The 22512-nt window shown below is 47.1% G+C and overlaps 1 protein-coding gene across 3 annotated transcripts in view; it reads left to right on the forward strand.

The window, feature by feature from the left end:
* CCNY (cyclin Y) overlaps positions 1-22512 on the forward strand; it is a 456261-nt gene that overhangs the window by 342012 nt on the left and 91737 nt on the right. For all 3 annotated transcript variants that reach the window (XM_085631891.1, XM_085631890.1, XM_085631892.1), the window contains exons 6-7: positions 19889-19946; positions 20921-21040. In XM_085631891.1, coding sequence (XP_085488017.1) covers positions 19889-19946; positions 20921-21040 — 178 coding nt within the window. The remainder of the gene's footprint in view (positions 1-19888; positions 19947-20920; positions 21041-22512) is intronic.

Below are 22512 nucleotides of genomic sequence, written 5' to 3' on the forward strand. Positions count from 1 at the left end.
TGCCATTGCAGACTGCAGGAGCAGTGCAGACTGTTCAAACTCAAATTGTGCCCTCACCGTGTGCGGCACAGTCACATATGCTGTATCTAATATATGTGAGGCACATCTAAGGTAGGCCTCTCCAGCCCAGTAGGCAGTGTACATTATATTAAAGGTGTGGACATATAATTGCAAGCCTGTGTGTCCCTATAGTAGTGTTCCCAATTGGAAACCACTATATGTGTTAGCGGTCCATACGATAACATGGACTGCCAACCGGGCACTCTCGAGATTGACAGCTCCATTATGGTACCACTAAAACATGTCATGTTTGGTGTCAAACAGCCTTTCTTCTCACCTCTGACACAATTCTTGTGCCCTGAGTTATGTGGCATGTACTCAGGTGGCCACTTAGAAGTTGCCCACCTGGTTGCCCCCAGGTTTACTGTGTTCTGGCTGACCAGCCTGCGCTTTCTCGAACCTGCTGCCACCAAGACAGGATTCTGACTTGCTGTAAGGCAGTGTGATCAATTCCAGGAGGCAGAAACAAAGGCTGGGCAGGAAGAAGGTCACACCTCCCTCCTCCTTAGCAGGATAGTGAATTGGCACATCAGAATGGTGAGCTCTGATATGCATCTGGGCCGTCTCTCCCTGAAAAGGACACAGCCCTCCCCTTGGCCCAGATGCGCTTGCACCCGGGCAAGGCAAGAAATTATCTTTGCAGGAGGTGTACACCTCCAAGAAGGCTGGTCACACCTCTAGGATGTGCAGCCTGATCTGTACACCTAAAATCGACTTCTGTTATCTTTAAGAGGGCAGAAATAGTGGGTTCTGGGTTGAAAAGGTGACCTACTTCACTGGTTGGCTCCCCTCAGGGGAGGACTAGCTGGCCATCGGCTACTAGCTCCCACACCCCTCACTCCCCTAAATGTAGGATTTATGGGACCCCCCGCCCGACACCAGAACCTCAGATCTGAACAACTTACTTTAAGGAAGGAGCAAGCGGAGACCTGTGTCACCAACAGGACTTTGCCCACAGCAACAAAGCAAAAGAGGGATACTTTGTCCCAACAGGTTTGAAACTGAGTGAGCGATCCTCGCCCTTGGCTAAAACTCAACAGTCCTGAAGAGAGAGACCCTTGTGGAAGCCAGAAGCACCCTCAGTCTCCCCTGGACTAGTGGCTCTGGTCCCCTGCAAACTGCTGGCACAAATCCTCAGCAGATCCAAATAATCACTGGCCATTGGGCTCTCCGAGGGATCGCCCAAATCCAGGTGGTCGAGTGCATTGTCAGAGTTGTAGTTATGCTTGTCCAGAAGTTTCAGGTACTGTACTCCCCAACCCAGTGAAGTTCTAGAAGCTTTTTGTTGTGCTTACCTCTGCCAAGGCTTGTTGGTCACCAATCCAGTAACCGACCCCTACACTTGACTCTACAACATGTAACCATCATCCAACATCAGCAGCTTTGTACCTGTTGTGTTTTTGGATATTTGTTTCTTGCAGCACTGTGTAAGCGGTAAAATCAGCACCACCCACTTCTCCTGTTCAACAACAAGGACGGCCAAAACAACTCTGTAGCCGGACAGAACAGGCTAGGTAAATTTGATCTGACTAGTGTGGCCTGTTCCTGGGGCCCACATGACATTAACCCTATAAGGGTTCCAAGTAACCAATTGTCAGTAGTAGATTTTGCCATTTACTGCAATGGTATTTTGTCTATATATTTTACTGCACTGATTTAATTGCTTCAAAAATGTATAACTCCAGTTATATGTATGCTATTCATGATCCTCTAGTGAAACATGACTGCTCTTTGCCACTTTACAAGGGCTGAGCTAAGGATTTATTAGCGTGGATCCAAGGACCACTCTTGGAGCATTGTGATAAAATTACATGGTAAGGCCACCCAGCCATACCACATAATATTCCACATTCTTACAGCCCCTATCACTTACAAATGAATTGCCCCTTAAGTGTAGCCTTTTTTAGTGCATTACCTGTGCTTATCCGCTTCTCCATGCATCAACACAGATCAGCATCGGTGCTGGGCACTTCAGTGATAGGTGGGGGCCTCAGCTGATACCATCATTACAACTCTGTATGTTAGGCACTCTGCTTTCTGTGTACGGCCTGCACATCTCATGCATCTTACCCTGGAATGTTTGAACATCAGGCTGGCCTCTTTGGCCGCCTCCTCTTCCCATAGTGGAAGCAAAGACATACCAGTAGGGGAGTTACTTCAGATGAGTGAAAGGGTAGGTGACTGTGTGTGCAAAGATTATATCTCTCCCCAAAGATGTAAAGCTGCAAGAAAGGAGAGAAGCACAATGAAATATAGGTCAAATGTTATTCTCTGATACCCACAGCCGGTGGTGGCGCTGCCCATTGAGCTGGCCCCGGCCTCACCCGGGAGTTGAAAGGAAAAAATATCATCTCTCTGTGTGGCAAGGAGAATGTCGACTTAATTTGAATGCTGAACACCTTCCCATGGCCGTAAGGATCCCCTGTTTGGAGGAAAGTTTTGGTTCAAATACAGATGCCATTGGCTAAGTAAGATGTGGACAAGGATTATCCCTTCCTGCCTCTTAATACTGATGATGGCCTTTATTTAAACTTGCAAAATGTCATTGGCTTAGACAATGCCTTCGAAGAGGATATTTCTTTTTACATAATTTTTACTGAGCAGAGCATATAGGGTATAACAATAATAATCAGTAACAGGGAGTTTAAAAAAACTTTTTTGTTCAAACTATGCCATACAGATTATGCATAAAACCAGCGTAAATAAGTACAAAAAAACCCCAAAACATGTTACAACACTAACATGGCTGCATCCCCGATATTCAAAAGTGTTTTAGTCAATATTCTGACTTATTACAAATGTGCAGCTCTAACATACTAAAGTGCTGAAGTGCTAAAGTGCTGTATTACATGACAAGAACCCATAACGGGCTATAACATTGTTTGGTCAAAACATGCACAATATGCATAAAACCGACATAAAATAGATTAAAAAAAAATATATGTTCCAACACTTAATCTGGCTACTTCCCCGATTTTCAAAAGTGCTTTAGTCAATATTCCAACTTTTTACAAATATACAACTCCAACATACTAAAGTGCTAAAGTACTATACTACACGACGAAAGCCTCGAAAGGGCTATTTTTCACCAAACAATAAAACTCAGAATACACAAGATACACAGAATTCATGTCTATAGAACTTCTATTTCAACCAAAGTTTCAAGGTTCACAAAATGTTTCCAGACCTCAGTGAACTTCCTTGTAGCGCCCACCCGCCTAGCATATGCTTCTTCGAACATCATGGTTCGTTTCATCTTATTTAACCACTTTAAGTATGCTTCCCCAGCCGGTGGTGCACCAAAGGCAAGCCCATCTGCGCCCATCCGGGCCCAGGGCCCAGTCACTATGCCCAACCCCTCACGTACTCCACCCAAGAACTAAGACAGTTTCACTCTGCCTTATACACACTTAATCCTGCCACCAGCTCAAGCCTGAACCAAAACACTAGCCTATTGCCACGAAAATCCTTCCCCAAAGTCATACAGCCTATACACCACACCATCCGGCAACAAAAACAACAAAGACACAGGTGCTCGGCACTATCAATTTATTTTTTAAATACACACTCCTTTGACCAGCACCAGCCCGACATCTTCATACTTCTAGACTCAGAAAAGCCTGACATCCTTCTTCTAACCAAAACCTGGCTCACCCACGAATCTTCACCCGACATCTTGGCGGCACTACCTAATGATTATTACATTCTTCAAAACAAACCGACCACCAGGTAAAATGGGCGGTGGAGTAGCGGGCCATCATCCACCAGGATCTTAAATTCCCAGCTCTTACCCCACTCTGCCTCCCCACAGTAGATAACGCTGTAATTAAATTAGAATCTGACTCGCCCGGCTCATATGTGTTTTACTTTACAGACCCCCGCAGCACATGCTCCAATTTCCACGTTCATTGGGCGAACAAGTTGCCAATTTGGTAACTAATCACGCTAGAATTCTGCTAATAGGTGACTTCAACTACTGGGCCAACGACACTCAAGGTTGGCCCCAATCTGCCGAGCTGACCAAATTATGAACTAATTTGAACTTTGCTCAGCAGGTATCCTCAGCCACACACACTAAGGGGCACATCTTGGACCAAATCTGGACCATCAACCTGGTAGTGTCCACACTTTCAATCTCACTGTGTATATGATCAGACCATTACCTGATAAAAATCACCTTACTGAACCCTACCATGGGTAAAAACCCCACTAAGGGGGGGGGGGGGGATTGGTGAGGAAATGGAACACCATTGATGAAAACGATTTCTACACCATACTGGCTAGCACAGCCCCAAACTCCATATCGGATGTTAACCTCCATGAGGAAACTATTTCAGCATGGCTACTAGTGGCCAGCAACAAACATGCCCCACTCAAAAAACATAAGACTGGCTCGCCGGTTAGAGGATCAGAGATGGTTCTCCCCTGAATTAAAATTACAAAAACTTGCCCTCCGCCAACTGGAAAGGAAGTGGAGACAGAATTACTCAATAAAAGAATACTCACCTACCTAACGGCAATCAAGGAATATAAAAAGGCTATTTTAATGGCTAAAGCCGCGCACTTCTCCTCTAGAATCCTAACCTTTAATAACCGATCTAAGGAAATCTTTACAATTGTAGATGAATTGTCCAACCCAGACAGAATCCTAAGTAAACCCACACCCTCTCAAGCTCTCTGCGACTCCTTGAATAACTTTTTTATTGAAAAAAACTCCTCCATTAATGCCAGTGTCCCCACATGCACCTCTCAGGAAACTTCCTCTCCTATGCCCGGGAACCCCTACTCCCTTGAATCTTTTCCGGCCATCGACACCCAGACCTTCCAGGACCTCCTGTCCAAAGTCAAATCTGGATCCCCCATGGACTGTTGTCCTCCACACGTCCTGAAAGATGCCCTCACCGCCCTTCCGGGTCCAGCCCTCGCTCTCCTGAATGACTCCCTATGCCAGGGCTGTGTCCCTAAGGCCTTCAAAGAGGCAATTGTGGTCCCCCTCTTGAAGAAACCTGGGGCAGACCCCCAGATTTTGTGAAATTACCGCCCTATCTCCTTGCTCCCGTATCTGGCCAAGGTGCTGGAGGCCCATGTGGCGAAATGTCCGTCCAATTTTATGGTACAAACTAATTTCCTCGACCCACACCAAACTGGATTCCGTCCTGCCCACTCTACGGAGATGATAATACTGGCTGTATTGGACTCCTCAGGCCCTGGTGCAGTTAGATCTTTCTGCCGCCTTTGACACGGTCGACCATGGTATCTTGGTGGATCGTGTCAGGGAGGCAGGCATCCAGGGCTCAACCCTCAGCTGGATCAACTCCTTTCTGGAAGATCGCTCCCAGGCAGTCAGTATAGCCCAGTTTACGGCTCCCAAATTAAAAACCACGTGTGGGGTGCCACAGGGCTCCTCGCTCTCCCCTCACTTGTTTAACCTCTACCTTCTCCCATTGATTAGGTCCCTGAGGGAAAGGAAAGTGGCCACCTTTAATTATGCCGATGACCTACAATTAATGTTCACAATCGACAATTCTCCCCAATCAGTCTCTGACTTTCAGTCTGCCATGCTGTTCATCCGTCACTGGATGGACTGCAACCACTTAAAGCTAAGCCCAGGCAAGACCGAACTAGTCCTGACGGGTGGCAGCCACAACATCTGGGGCCCACACTATTGGCCAAGGGATCTAGGACTCCCCCAACCCCCTCCTCCTCTGCCAAAAGCCTTGGTGTCACAATAAACAATGACCTATCTCTAAAAGCACAAGTTGGCTCTGTGATCTCCACCTGCTTCTTCCAACTGCGTAAGATTAGAAAGATAAGCAGGCTACTCACCCAATCAGCTTTGATACAGGTCTTGATAGCCATGGTTCTGTCACAACTAGACTACGTCAACTCAGTCTATCTCGGAATGCCACTTTTTCTAACCAAACGGTTATAGATGGTACAGAATCAAGCGGCCAGACTGATTTACCAGCAACCTAGGTTGCAACATGCCTCCCCAGAGGAAGCTGCACTGGCTCCCTATTCCTCAATGCTGCACATTCAAAGTTGGCTGTCTGATGTTTAAATCACTGCATGGCCGAAGCCCTAAATTCATAGACAGCCTTATATCACGGTATACCCCCTCACGCAAACTCCGCTCGGCTCACCTCCAACTTCTGGCAATCCCTACCTTTAAGCTGAAGCGACAAGGGGGATGCAGGTATGCAACTCTGGCTCCCAGACTATGGAATTCCCTTCCCCTGGAAAGTAGGTCAAGTACTGACTTATTGAGATTCAGAAAATCCCTCAAAACATGGTTGTACATCCAGGCCTACGAATAAACTGCCACCAGGTTCGACATCTCCTAGAATCAGTGCCATGAAACCAACCGGTGTAAGAGTGCTTTATGAAACCCTTATAACATAACATAACAAGTATGAAGGTACTTCCACCGACCTCCAATTCTGGAAAATTAGGGAGCGAGCAATGGGAGAACAAATTGCTATAAAAGTCTCCTCTGCTTTTGTCAAATTTTCCCTAGCTCTGGTGATAACAAAAAGGGCTACCTCAGCCTCTTCCGGATTGCCTGGCTTATGGCCCAGAATGGGCCTAGTTTTGGACACGTAAAGAATGTATGCAGCCGGGTGCGTGGCCAGCAGTATGGCGGACTAGATGTGTCCGACCAGAGCTCTGAGGGCCAAGAGAAGATCCTGATGTAATCCTGGGCTTAATTGATCTATCCTGCACTCTAAAGCACGGACCGAGTGCCAGAAGACGCTGTCCAAGCACTGATCAGACCAAACTGAATGAAGTCGGCCTGTATTGGCCCGAAAAAGACAAAGAAAGCGCAGACCCGGCCGCGGACAAAATGGCGGCGGTCTGAGTCCGGGAAGAAAACTAAGGCGTACCTGGAGAGCCCACGAAGAGACAGAGACCTGCCCTTGCGGCGAGCAGCACAGCGGCATACAGGAAGCAGAGACGTGGGGTCCATATCTGCGGGACCACACGATTGCGAGATCGACGACGGTGCAGAAGGCGTGTCCCGGAACATACAGAGGACTGGTTGCGGCTTTGGGGCGGTTCTGCGTGGGAACCCCCAGACTTCACGGGGGGGGAGGGGTTTACCACACATGCTCCGGAGCCGGCGTAGCAGATATACGCCGTATGCCGCCCTTGAGGTGCTATGCCCACTGGCCACAAAACACACGGTTGGCTGAACCACACCGCGCCCTGCAGGGTGGCGGAAAATAGAACCGAAGCAGATTAGCCTAGCAAGTCACCGGTGAGGCCGACCGAGTTGCTATATATCCCTTAATAGATCGAAACGTCGTCGACCTGTTGAACAGCATGCATGTTAAACACATTAGTTAAAAATTGTGCATGACTGTTTACCGTCTAAAAAGCTTGCCCCTTTATTCTCTTCGGCGTTATGCTTGTTTGTTTAGCCTGAAAAATGTCTTCAAAATTGTGATTGTCTTTAATTGTTTTGTTTGTTGAAGGACACAGGACTGTGTCCCACTCTATTTTGTTGGCTGTATATTCTATTCATTACGCATATTATTAAATCTATATGTCCGGCTGGAAATTTCCAATTAATATTGCGCCGATTCTGGTCTATATTTATTGTTCATACACTGAATTGATTTTGAAGGACCATTTGTTTTTTGAAATAGTAAGCACCCTAGGTCCTTCTCACCTAACAGGTTCCCCCTTGTTCATAATTAATATAGAATCTTGGGTGTGTCATGCCATGCGGATAATTTTTGCGATATCTGGTCTAGGTAGGCTGCCTGTTGGGCGCATATAGTGAGGCCAATACTACTGGTCTGCCATCCAGTACACCCCGAACCATAACATATCTGCCCTCCCCGTCCACTATTGTGTCTGTCACCCAAAATGGAGTACCTGTTCTCACCCATATTAGGGCCCCACGTGGATAAGCAGAGTAGCCAGTCGCATACAATTGCCCCCTCCATCGTCTGGGTAGGCGAGTGACTTCTACTTGGGACAGGTGTGTCTTTTGAAGGAGTGCTATTTGTATGTGATGTCGCTTTAAATAGGAGTATATAAGGTAGCGACGCTCCGGACTATGGATCCCTCTCACGTTCCATGTTCCTATCCTGACAGGTGCCATATCCTGTGTGTGTCAGAGATATCAGCAACCCCCTCCAGCTCGAGGTCGGGGGGACCAGTAGTGAATATAAGTAACCCATGCTTACACACATTATCGTACAAGAATTAGCTTTACAGCAGTCGTATCCTCGCTCAATATTGATGGCATAAAAAACATAAAAACAACTTGCAAAAAAGAATACCATGAGAGCAATTCTACAACAGGTAGTTGCCCAAACTATCAATACAATAGCACACAACTAACGTCTGGGGAAGACTATAGCGCACAGCAATATGGAGGCTTACCGTGACCAATCACAAATGAATGAAAAGATCATCCCTGACAGTCAGGCCCAACTCTGGTTAGCCACAGATATAGGCAGGGCAGTTATTCATTTGGTATACATAATATTCCCATATAAGGAGGGACCTATAAGGGGAGCTCTACGACAGGTCTGGCCCTATCACAGAACAGCCTCTCGACCACCCCGCGTTAACAAGACAGCGCATAGGTAGAAAACAAAATCTTTTATACTTGCGTGTCAGACAGGGCCCGTTATCTAGTGGCCGATGAAGAAAAGGAAACACAGAATTCTAATTGATAAATTTCTAGGCAATATCATCAGAGGTCTGTGGAGTAACATGCAGCAGTGCACAGGAGCCCTGGGCAACAGGGATATTGTCCGACAGTTCATCCTCGCTGGGCGGCCCTTGTATGTCAGAGTCTGAATTGGTGTCTTCAGCCGTTGAGCCATTAATGTTCGCCACAGCTTGCACTGCTTCCAGCTACCCACTAAGTACCAATTCAGGCGATGGGCCATTTGCCTGTAAGGTCGGGGACTGTGATTTCCGTCGTCGTCTTCGGCGTCGTCGCAGAGGGGCGTCCGCTTTTGTCTCCTTTCGCCCTGGATACGATGAGCCACGAGCGTCCAACCACTCTTCCACACTCTCCGAGGTAGTGAAAAAGTGAGCTTTACCATTCGCGATGACTCTCAACTTAGCAGGGAACAACAGCGAGTACTTCATATCATTCTGTCGCAGGCGTCGCTTTACCGCAAGGTAAGAATGCCGCTGTTTCTGTACTTGGAAGGTGTAGTCCGGGAAGATCATCATTTTGTGGTTATCTACTTGTATGTCTTGTAATTTCCGGGTTTCCTGGAGTATGGCATCTCTATCTCTGTAATTTAACAATCGAATCAGTAGTGGCCTCGGATTCGAGCCCGGGGGTGGGGGTCTAGCGGGCACTCTGTGAGCTCTCTTGACAACGAAGTATGGGGACAGGGCCCCTCCCGGCAGCAGTGTTCAGATCCAGTCTTCTGCATAATGTACTGCGTTGCTCCCCTCAACTCCCTTCGGAAGGCCCACAACACGTAGGTTGTTGCGACGGGTCCTGCCTTCTGCATCTTCTGCTCCGTCTTCCAAGAATTCCACTCTGTTGAGCAGATCACGATTGTGCGTCTCAGCCGTAGACATCCGCGGCGAGACCTCCGCGATGTCTCCTTCTGCCTCAGCAGTGCGGTCTGCAAGCTTTCGATGATCAGCATGCAGCAGTGTGAGATCCAGTGCTACTTTATCTATTTTGCCTTCCAGGGAGGTGCGGATTTGGTTCATTGTCTCTCCCAGCTTCTCCACCACCACCTACACTGCGTCAAGTTTGTGCGATATGGGATCTGTCGCATCTGAGCTCGCCATCTTATCCGCCTGTGCTCGTGTATACCGGGTGAGGGGCCGCCGCACCCCCTGTGCCAATCTTTGTATGGCCCCCCGTGACATGGGGTAACGAGCGATTGAGACTAGGCTGGATGCAGTGCCTCCGTGATGCTTCTAAAGTGTCTGCCGGGATCCGACCCCGCAAACAGCGTCAATCCAGGCCCAGCACGAACCGGACATGGCGGACGTGGCACACCCGCCCGATTCGCTTCCACCTCACAGCCCTCCAGACGTAGGGTCAGCCGGACGAGTCCCACAAGTGTCCAACACAGTAGCACAATTGCAAAGAGCCAGACATTGGCAAGCATACCTCACACGTGACGTTCTCAGGACCGTGACCTGCCAGTCAATGGGCACCAGAACGAGGAGCACAGGTTGTGGAGGTGTGTCTCCGGTAGAGCCTGCAGGCCAGGAGTATTGGTGGCAGCCTGCTGTATGGGACCTCAGGGCAGAGTCATCATGTTCCCCACAGAAAGAATAGCGCTGCGGGGTCTTCCAGGTGGCCCGTTCACCACTGCGCAGCTGGCCCTTGATAGCACATAAAAGTTTGGGCAGCACAGGCTTTACTAGTCACGGCCTGAGGATCCCACACACTCGCCTCATGTTACCTTAAAGCACTCGGTTGGTACGAGCGGGACGGGGAGCAGCAGACCGGGCCTTTGTGTGCGAGAGGCGGGTTCTTCACGTTGTCAGACAGGCCTCATTGTCCACATCCCACCTCTCGTATGCCACTCGCGCCGTCCCCTGCCAAAACGGATCCTCGCTACGGACCCCGAAGTCTCTGCAAAGGGGTGCAGCCAAAACCAGTGCCTGGACACCCGCCGGGGCCTAGAGGGCAGGACTGATCCCCAGCCTTGCCTGCCGCTCCACAGGCGACGTCACAGCTCCTAAGCCACCCGCTGTACACTCGGTAAAGATTTTCGGCGCGCATGGTAGCGCCAGCCTCCAGCCTCCTTACCGGTCCAGTCAAGCCTGATACAGGCCTCCCTCGATCGCCCGCTGTGCATGCGGCAGTGTAGATCCCCCGCATATGATGAGGCCTGAGGGGGCAGAGTCAATCCCCGGCCTCGCGCTCAGCGGTGCTCCCGGCATCCTGGAGCCTCCGTCGGCCAAAGTTCATGCGGCTACACCCGTTGTCGAAGTATGGGAGTTATGGCACCCTGCCACCGCACCGGAGCTCCAAGGTCATCTCCTGGATAAGATCAGCGAGTCGCTGCCCCTTCTACTCAGCTATGTGCGGATATATGCAGCCAGAGATGGGAGCCGAGGACGGAGCTTTACAGCAGCACGTCCGGCTCCATTGCTGGCTAAGCCACGACCCAACGCTAAGGGATTGTCACAAAATGTAATGTTGTCCCGTTTAATGCGGCTATTACCCATAACCATCTTCCATGAGGGTCTCTCTGGGCTTGAACAAACTCCCATGCCGAACTTCTACAGAAGTAGATGGCTACTCCTCTCTTGGCCAGCCCAGCTGATGCAAAGAAGCATTTGAGAAAGCTCTAGGGAGAAAGAGCTTAGGTGAATTTGTTTTAAGGTGAGTTTCTTGAAGAAATAAAACTTGTGGCGTAAAAGAGGCCAGCCATCTTATGAGCCCTCCATATTTTTGTTTGTTTAACACCCTAATAACATTTACCGACATAATACAACGTTTACTAATCATTACTGAACCTTAGATTGCGGCTAAAATCCTGTGGAATCAGACCCCTATTTTCCTTGCTCCACTTGCTACTGCTCTTTTTACTGCAAGACCCCCCCTCCCCCCCACTACCACCCACTCCCCCCCCCAAACAACCTCTCCAGGGAAATGTGGAAAATCCCACTATTCACATCTCACCCCCCTACTTCACTGTTGGGTGTCATGGAGCTACACCCTGAGTGCCCCCCAAGCAATAGAAGCCTTTTACATCACGCTATTTACAATTTTTCAATTAGGAGAAGAGGTCTCTTTCAGCAAATCCTGAGCTTCCTCAATATTGGAAAACATATGCAATTTCCCCCTCACAAGGACAGAAAGCTTGGATTGCTGGCCTATTGAGGCCTGCGCCCCTTGAGCTTTAAAGAGATTAACAAACTCTTTGCACCTGCGTGCAGCTGCAGCTGACATATCAAAAATTATGCGATATTTCAAAACTTCATTGATAGAAAATTGTCTCCGCTTTATTGCCTTGGCCAGAATCTTCTCTTTAATATGGTAGTCAGCAAAGTTAATCAGGATGATACGTGGGATCATTGAGTTTGGCAGAGGGTGTGAGGGGACTCTATGCACCTTTGTAATTGTGAGGTCTCCAGTGAGTTCTAGCAAAACCTTCTGCTTAATAAACGACTCAACCCATTGAAGTGTTTGGGATACCCTCACTTCCCTCGGGGACCCTTACTATTCGTAAGTTCGACCGTCAAGAGTGATTTTCAAGTTCCTCAAGTTTATTCTCTAAAATGTTTTTATCTTTGGTAGCTTTGTTTACTCTCAAAAGCATAGTACTCATTTGATCCTCCAACAGGGAAATCCTTGATTCCGCTTGAATTTATGCAGGAAAACAAGCCACTGCCTCTTTGATTTTCCCAAGATGCAGGTGGAGGGAGGATATCTCTTTCTCTTGGGATCTCTTCATTTCTCTCATCTCTTCAAAGATAGGATTCAGCATGATCTTGATATCGATTTGTTGAGTAGTAGCTCCTTCTATCGAAGATTCTGAAATGCCCTGTTGTACTTTCCCATCCTCCTTTTGAGCCCCAGGGGGCTGACCCGGAGAGTCCATGCTGACTCCACCAGATGTCTGGCACTGTATCTGAGGCTGTATCTGAGCCCCTGATTGCGGTACTATTGTATCTTCTGGAGATGACTGGACTGGCTGGGTCTGTGACCCTAAAGTAGTTAGGGTTAAAGGTGTAGCCTGACCCTCCAAGGTTTGGTCAGACTCTTGTACTACCGGCGCAGCTGTAGAGGGAGCCTGCCGAAGCGCCTGTGCTCGTGGTGATAAAGATGAGGTCTGTGAGGGACTGTTAGGCGCGTCTTCTGGCCCTGCCTCCATTAATTGCTGCGATTTTGCTTTACATGTGGGGGGAGCCAACTGAGATGCTTTTTTGGATAATAAAGGAAAGTCGTTAGGGCTTTTCATCTCGTCCTTGTTGGTCCCTGCAGTAGACTTGACTACCTGCTCCTTCTCCATATTAGTTGGCCCACCCATTTGCTTCGGTGTAGCAAGAACCCCCCCTTCCAAATGCAACTCGGGCAGCTCTTCTTCAGAGCTCTCGAAACTTGAATTAAGACTAGGTCGATTTGCAATATGGTCAGCTCTGGCCGCGGAAGATATCGCTTTTGTCTGGACTAAACGGTTTTGGCTTTCAGCCCAGCAGCAGAGTCAAACTTTGCGATGGCATTCGCTTGTTGGAGATGTTTTCCCGTTTTATTTTTTCCTCTCCCCTGTATCCTGAGTCTTTAGTTCCAATTAGCAAAATATTCAATTCCCCCTGATTAGAAAAAATAGCAAAAAGTCCTGGTTTCCACTCAGTGAGCCTAGTACCGAGGTAGGGGGGAGGGGGGTCTTCTAGCTCGAGAACATTCAATCCCAGGAAAGGAGAGAGAATATTATTATATTCTATTATGTAATGATATTCTGGTAACCTCAATTAGCTTGAGTCAGCGGAATCCAAATATCCCCCAACAGGCTTACCTCATCAAAACCGGCTTCATTTTTTTGTTGAATATTTTTATTGGCATTTAAACACTCAGAAAACAATACAATCAACGACTATCCCCCGCCTGGGCATGTCAAAATACAATTTCCATCGCATAAATTTCCCAGCTATGAGTCCACAGTACATGGGTAAATCGTTGCTCCCCCCAGTCACCCTGCAGGATAATCCTTAGAGGCCCGCCCCCTGGCGGCCCCCCGTAGGCATAGTATAGACTCGCAGGGCGCGGGGTCCCCACACAGATAGTACCCCCGTGAAATTGGAGCAGCCAAACAAAGTTCAAACTTCAAACAACCACCCCCTACTATGACCCTTCCCCCAACCGCCCCCCCTACACCCACCCCCCCTCCGGCATGACTGCTTGACAGGATACCTGATGATACATTAAAGTTGACAACTCTATATCCCTGACCTTACCAATCCAGGCCCGCCGACCCCCCAGTTGTGCTATGTCCCAATCGCTACTCTCTGCCCTAAGCAGATGCAGGAGAGGCCGGGACCTGCCCGACCTCCGCCTCAGAGGCCTCATCCACAGTAGGGTCAGCCACTTTCAGCAGATCCACCAGCACACCCCAAGCTCGGGCCGACTCCATCGCCCTATCACTATGCACCCGGGCAGCCGACTGCGTTCGAAGGACCGCCTCGCAGTCCGCCCATCGAGTAAATTCCGCCCTCCACTTCTGCAAACGTGGTCCCCGCTGCAACTTCCAGTTAGCTGTTATTTCCCGCTTAGCTAACACCAGCCCCAGATCAATAAATTTGCTAGTCAGTTTATTCCGGGAGGTGTGGGGGAACCAGTGTAATAAGCTCGGGCTGATGCCAAAATCTATCTCCCTGTCCGTGATAGTGCACAGCAATGTCCACACCTCCCGCCAGTACTCCCTAATCTGGGGGCAACCCCACAGCATGTGGCAGAGGTCGGCACCCTCCGCCCGACAGCGAGGGCAGAGCGCCGTGAGAGTATGAAAATAACTCTGGATCTTGGTTGGGGTGAGATAAGCCCGGTGCAAAATAAAAAATTGAATCTGCTGAAAACGAGCATTCCTAGAGCATTTCCAAGGACGCTCTAGCAACTCAGCCCACACCTTATCAGGAATTTCCCTTTCAATATCCTCCTCCCAGTGCTGCTTTAACCTGTCAAGGGGGGTCAGTCGCTCCATCGTCATCCGCCCATATAAACATGTAACCGCCTTTAGTGTGCCCGCCGCTAAAACCACATATTGGCAAGATGCGGAGGTCTGTGGCTATCAAAACCGGCTTCATTTAAAGCACACAGCCGCTCCACCCTCAGGCTCAGGCGCCACGTCATCAGTCTCCTGCGAGACCGTACAAGCCCTGATCCAGACTCCGCCGGGCTGCCTCCGTCATGCCGCGAGCACAGTCCCAACGGGCTGTGTCTCTGTGTGAGCCCCAATCACGAACAATTCATGCCTAACGTGCCGAGTGCACTGAAGACGCCGGTCGGTGAGACCTCCTTTCCGGGATTCTGGACGCTAGTGCTCAGGTGAGGAATCCTCCGAGCTCCATTGCCAGGGGAGGAGCAGCAGTCACCTGTGGCTACGTGGAGGCGTGGTTCTCTGCGGCCATCCCTCGAAGAGGATATTTCTTACCTGTCTGTCCCTCTCTTAATGAAGGTCTTGTGTTTCACAACAGTTGTTTGGAAGGTAGAACAGGCCTCAGAACTGACGTGAAGTCTAACATTCAGATGGAAATGTAGTGTTCCACAATTTGTGCAGAGCCCTTGCTCTCATTTAGCAAGGCACTTCTAGAACTTATAGCCAATGTATGGGAGAAATCCTTTTCAGTCCCAGAAGTCCATAGAAGATTGCCATGTGTTATTGACAGGCTCTGGATGACCCACACTTTTTGTCTCCCAGGTTCAGACATCAGCCTCAAAAGAGACCCCAAACACTTTTCCTTCTGCTAATCCGTACAGAGAATCCAAGAAACTCTAGGCACAGCTAATGGTGCTGGTCTTTTAAGCAGTTATGTCCATGCCTTTTGGCAAATGTCAGAACTCACAATTGTGCCTGTCACACTGCAGTGACCCCTTCAGATGCATTCCACTGTCTTTTTGGGGGATGTTCAGGCTACACTTGTGGACATGCCCTTCTGAGCCTGTTTATCCAGCAAGACAAATTCAAGATGGTGTCCTTGGGCTAGGTCCTTTTAGCCATGAACTTGGGAGATTGGTTAATATCCCTGGATCTCCAGGACATCTATTTTCATCTTCCATTCCTCTCTGGTCTTAGGAGGGACTACAGGTTCACGTTGAGTCCCAACACTTTCAGGTTGCAGTCTTCCTATTTAGAGTGGCAACAGCCCCATATGTTGTTATGAAAGTAATGGAATAGTGGCAGATTCAGTCAATAAAAGGGTCTAAGGGAAAATTTGTTAATGACCTACCAGATTCTCTGCTAATGTTGGGAGGTCATGTATTTCTGCACTTGGACTACTTGCTGGTGAACGTGGAGACCCCAAAGCTGTTCCTGGAACATTTCCAGCACCTCTTCACCATGACCTGAACTTCACCCACAATGTCCAGAAGTCCCTTGTTATTCCCACGTTATTCCTACAGAGGCCTTCAATGTGAGGGTGATACTCTTAGTTGCCTCTCTCTGAAGGATCCTCCAAGATAACCAAGACAATCTTGGATCTCTTTGCCATGACCCAGATCATGAATTGTTCTTAGTTGTTTCCACACACCACACTTTGAATGGTTTTGGGGAGGGGGTTTCCATGTTCAACTGGTCTCAGGGCCTGTTGTACACATTTCGGCTGATTCTGCTTCTATTCAGAGTACTGCAGAATGTGTGGGAGCATCAAGCACATGTGATCCTGATCACCTCACTGCAAGGAGGATCTGATTCGTTGATCTATCGATGTCCAGAATTTAGCCACACCTTCCTATCCTTGGTAGAATGAACCTGCTCTTACAGCAGGATGATGAGGTTCTGCACACCAACCACTGAACGCTGCAGCTTCATGCTTGGAGATTGAGCATTGCCAACTAGAGTCCTTTTGCCTTCCTGGTGAGGTTGCAGATGTCCATTTAGCAGCCAGAAAGCCTAACATAGGCTGCTGGAACAATGTCTGTGCAGTCATGTGAGTCTGAAGGCATTTGTTTGTTTATATCTCACTTGTTTGACGTCTTGAGGTTTGCATTGTCCTCTGCATAGCAGGGCCTGGCTGTGGCTATGGTTAAAGGCTAATTAGCAGGTCTATCTGCTTTTTTGTTCTTTCCTTTATCACCGTTCTCTGTTTGTCACCCCTAGTAGCATTTTCTGAAAGTTTTGCTTGGCTTGCTCTCTCCCATTCTTTTATAATAGAATTTGAACCTTGTTTTGACTTTGATTGCATCTTCTTTCGAGCCAGTGCACAGTTGCCCAGCTTGGCTCCTTACTCTGTTGATGCCAATTACTTCTGCTCGCATGGTTAGGGAAGATATGGGTCCTTCTGTTCTCCCACCCTTCACAGTCATCTCTCCACATAAGCTGGTTTTTTACACCTGCCAATCCTTATTACATAAGGTAGATTTGGTCTTTCATGTGGCCCCTCTATCACCCCTCTAACCTTGGTCCCTGCTCCACATCTTACTAAGCAGAAGGAATGACTGCATAGACTCGACCCAGGCTACTACACTGACTGAACTTGAAAGAACAGACTTGACAGTCATCTCTTTGTTGGCCTTACGTGAGCTAAGAAAGGAACGGTGATGCTCAAACACACAATTTCACTTTGGATTATTCTGTTTATCAATATCTGCTATGCCCTGGCTAATGGAGATCCTACAGAAGTCCCTATGTACTTATTCCACAAGGGCAAGGGCAGCTTTCAAGGCTTTCTCCAGAGGCTTCCCAGTTGCCAACATATGCTGGGTAGCTACGTGTTCTCATTGCATAATTTTGCAGAGCATTACTGCCTCGCATCTTGGGGATGCAGTGATGGGTACGTTGCCTGAGCTGTGTTGCATGATTTCTTTGGTTAACTGGCAATACTCAGTCCCATCTCCCAGGAAGGTACTTCTTAGGACTCATTCATAAGGTGAGGAATATGCAGTATGATGTATCAATCTGACCAAAAAGTTACTGACGTTCAGTAACGACATTTCTTGCGGATATATACTCTTCCTACAGATTCCTCACTTCCCTACCTACACCCTAATGAACTAGTTCTGTGATTTATTAGGTTCTCCAAGGTATGCAACAGTATTGCATTTGTCACTGTTGTGGCTCTCTGGTTTACTCTCTGTATACCTCGACGAGGAGCAGATAAAAATATAAAGAAATGGCATCAGCACACTCGTTGGTACCTAATATTCCCCGGCGATGCCATGGCTGGAAGCAAAGTCATGGCTAGAGCCAATGTGAGCTACCTGGGAGAGATGGAGGGTCATTGCTTTTGAGCAGGTGCGGGGGGGGGGGGGGGGGGGGGGTTCTGTGCCAATTTGAAGCCTGGAAGGAGCATTCATAAGATTGCTAATGTTAGGGATCTGTGGGAAGGGTTATGTATCTGCCAGAAATATTGTTACTAAAGGTAGTTTTTTCTTGATGCTGAGATAGGCCAAACTGGGAACATAAATATAACGAATAAAGAAACAGTGGTTACACCCAAGTCAAACTTTAGGAAAGAAAGCTGCTCTCACGGCCTTCGCAGGTGCACCCACTAATTGGAACGCACAGGTGCAGCTGGGAAAGTACTGGAAATAATTGACAAAGAGGAAGTGTGAATTGTGAAAAGAAGCTTTTAATAGGACAGGGAGACCCTAACCAAAAGGAACGGAAATGTTACAAAAACCCTTAAAAATCGGGAAAATCTGCTAAAAGTTAAAATCAGCAAGCAATACACCTCGGTGGAATAACATTGTTTAGGGATGCTAATACTGTGTAGAACCTGGAACTGCATAGGGGAAAACCCTAGCAGAATGCAGAAATGTGATTGCAAAACATCTTTTGCATTATTGTAGACTACAAAAAAAACAGAATTGGCAAAGCTACTAGGTTGGTGTTTGCAGCCAGGCTTTTGACTTTCTTAATGCTTGTTTTATCATAGTTTTTGCAAACCTTTATTGTTGGTGAAGCTGCCGGATCCTTGTCAGTCTGAAAATTGTATTTGCCAAAAGCAGAAATACTTTGGGGGGGGGTCTCAAAAAACACACATTGTAATAGTAGTTCCAGACTCTGCTTTGTATGTGGATGCGCTCTTTGTGAAAGCCATCAATCACGGTGAAGTTAGCCAATGGCTGAAGTGGGTTGGCCCACTGCCCCCCATGCTCAGTGATGTGGTGCCCATTAGACGCGTGAATGGCAGAATAGCAGAGGACGAGGGCTGGCTGAAAGACACTATAAGTATATTGTACAGACATTTTAGTAAAATCATACGGTGCTGGCTAACTCCTAAAGACCACCAAAGTCTCAACATTACATAAATATCTTACTTCAGAACCGGCACTTTAGTTATTTGTCTAGCTCATGTTCTATTTTCTTATTTCACCATTGAGAATGTATTTTTTTGGTTAGCGAGTTATACCTTGTTGTTGTTATGTTGTTATAGTTGTTTGGCAGGCATTTACTCAAAGTCGCCTAAGATAAATAGTCTTTATGCCACCCTTCTGGGGTTGCCAATTACTCTAAATGACAGATGCTAACTTTCGAAGATGCAAGTGAAATGGTTTTCTGGTTATTAAAATAGGAGGCCTTTTAAGTGGGAAAACCGTGTGGAAATATATTTTGAATTGGCATTACATTTATCAAACCATGCTCATTTGTAACTGAAGACTCATCTAAATGAAAAAATATACTTTTTCTCCCGAAAGCCCTTTTTCAGATCAGACAATAATAGTAGAATTCTCCTTCTGATATTTCACTGTTGATGTTACTAATCCAGGCATGAAAGCTTGAGGTGGCTGTGTGTATTCGCTATATCCTATGTTTATTTTTTCTGGAGTTAATTCCCAATTAGGAGTAACACAGTTCAGAACGCCTCTCATCTGGTGAGCTGGTTCAGGTTCTCCAAGCAGGACTTCGACTGGAGTCATTTTTGTGTAAATGTCAAGCTCAAGGCCCAGTCTTATACAGTTATACTCTTTTATGCCAGAGATGTGTCTGGTCATTTCTGTGAGGCGTGCAGTATGACTGGGACAGTTCCTAGCTGCCGGAAAATGTCATAGTGTTTGTAATGCTGCATGATAATAAAAATGTCCTCTACCTCCTATACTGGAGGTTTTTCCCTGGCTGGGATGCTACCGGAAGGGTAAAAATGATCCATAGGTGTAAAATAGTCGGTGGTGCAGGTTAGAGAAGTAATATTAACTTTAAGCTTGGTTTTCTTCCAGGGACAACGATGGAAGGATGATCTTAGATATTTTTGATGAAAAGCTCCACCCCCTATCGGTAAGCTATTTTGTCTTCTATTTATACTTGCACCACTGTCACCAGGGCCGATTTTGACCAAAAATAAGTGCAAGGGCTCAAAGCTTTTCTTCAGATCCTGCCCTCATACTTTAGAATGCTATAGTTACTGGTTGCCGAATACCACCTCTGCCTCGTCTTGATAGCAGCTCATGAATCTTGCTTTTTTCTTTAACCACCACTCACTAGTAGCGGCCGGTTTGTTGACAGAGTGGCAGTGCGGGGGAAGTGGGGAAAGGGGGACGGAAGGGGGAAATAAATAAAAACAATAAAACAAACACCTGCTCGCCGTGTCACAGCCCTCTCTTCTGCAGGCACGGGCTCCCAGAGTGCACTGCGGCCAATCCTGAAGCTGCTTTCATGCTGCTGAAAGCTGCGTCAAGATTGGCCTGAGCGCCGATGATTTGCTCTCCCAGTTAGACTGGGAGTCTGTGCCTGGCTCTCTTCATCCCGGCAATGAAGCAGGGGTTGGAGAGAGCTTCAGTGCGCATGACGGTTTTGCCAGACCATCATGCACACTGAATAGCAGTACCCAACACTCCTACTCCAGCCTGTCATCACCCTGGCCCCGCCCCCAAGCCTCCGCTCCGAGGGATAAATAAAACGATAATAAGCCAGGGTTTACTATCGTTTTATTTTTCATTTGTTTCGGCTGCTGGCCCCTCAGCCATAGCGGAGGAGCCGCCGCTGCCACTCACTTCCTGTCAACTCACTCTTGCGGGTTCTTTTTCATTCCTTGTCACAGTTTTCTTATCTTTTTCTTTCTCCTTCCTCCCTTTTCATCCTTTTGCGCCCCCGGGTCAAAGTCTAATGATGAAAAATAAATCCTGTTCCCTAAAAATGAGTGCCAGTGCCCCCACCTGCAAACGCCGGCACACATTAGGGCTGCCTGTCATTTTCTTTTATTTGTGCTCGCTACTCTGCTTCATGTTGACATTTTTTCTTACCTCCTTCAGAAATCAGAAATACCACTAGACTATGAGAAACATGACCCGGAGCAGAAACAGATATACCGGTTTGTGCGAACGCTATTTAGTGCCGCTCAGCTGACTGCTGAATGTGCCATTGTCACTTTGGTAAGTTGTAGAAAACTATGTTGGAAAATTACAGTACATTGTATTGTCTTTTTTAAAATGTTAAAAGTTCACAGTGTTGTACAATATTAAGGTCTAGCACTTTTAACTTTTTCTGGGAACACAAACCCTGTTCTATGTTTTTATAATCCTTTCCTTTGATGCTTTTCAAATAACTTTATGCTGGAACATTAAAAAAAAGCTTGGCAAGAATGCAACTTACCAAAAATGTATTGATGTTAAAGGTCCTTTTCTGTACTCATTGTATACAGTGACATTTTCCTTGTAAGAACACAAACACATTCATACATTTGGCCCGCACCATCTTCAAAACAAGCTGCATCATTTACAGAGCCATCATGACCAGCACCGCGGACTATCTCTAGTGGTTCTCAGCACACTCACAACTGGGACACCATCAGACTGCAGACTAAGAAGTGTAAACAAAACAAAAAAATATAGGAAGGAGTTGACTCATTTCTTTATGGAGCACTATTACACAATGCATTAACTGTACACCAAGCAGCCATCTCTCCTATCACTTGATGACTTTATGCTTGTCTTTGACCCTGTACAGCACTCCAGTGCCTTTTGGCTAGGTGTGCACTATTGATATATCTCATGCATACATGGAAAGAATGATTTAGCCAGCTTGCATCTAATATTGGTCCCCGTACCTGTGTCCATTCCAAGGCATTCCGTTTCAGAACAAGGCGTGCGATTAGTGAATGTGCATTATTTTCACAAAACAAACCCAATAAAGTTTAATACAGCGTCAGAATACTTCTTTGGGGTAAAATTTAAACATGGTTCACTTCTTCACAATCAGTTGAGCTGCAATGTAGTCATTCATTTGAAGCAGAAAAAGGAGACGCAGACTTGGCAGTGGTCTGACTAGCTGCCAATTAAGAATATTAGAGGCAGGCTGCCTAATTTAAAATACATGGGGGTATATGTGGAAGTCGTATGGAAAGCGTAGAAGGTTAAAATAGCCTCATTTTTCCTGCAGCAACAGATTTTTGGCATATTACAATGGCACCAAGCTAATGGGTTTTGACAACTGGTAGCAGTTAATTGCATTAGGTGACTAATGCGCATGTGGCCTTGTGAGTGGCTGCAGCGTATTCAGCAGCGCCATTTTATTTAATTAAGCCGTATGTTCCTGAGGGAGCATGACAGTTATGGAGGAAGCTGTAATTGCAGGGATTCATGATTTTGTCTTAAAATATATCCTGCTGATGCGGTTTGTGAGCTTTTGTAATGTATGAGCAAATTAAAGCCTTTATTTCCTTTTTTCTGTTATACAAATAGACTCTTAAACCAAATCATAACTAGACTTGGTAAAACATGGGTGCAGTGTTGATTAGAGATGCAGAATCAGGGGCAGCCTTTCATTTGAATAACAAGCATTGGCAACGCAAGTCATTCAGGGCTTAACGTTACACCACATGCAAAAAGCCATGCTTTGTCAATGC

The sequence above is a fragment of the Triturus cristatus genome, chromosome 10, assembly GCF_964204655.1.
Source record: "Triturus cristatus chromosome 10, aTriCri1.1, whole genome shotgun sequence".
In the NCBI taxonomy this organism is placed as follows: domain Eukaryota; kingdom Metazoa; phylum Chordata; class Amphibia; order Caudata; family Salamandridae; genus Triturus; species Triturus cristatus.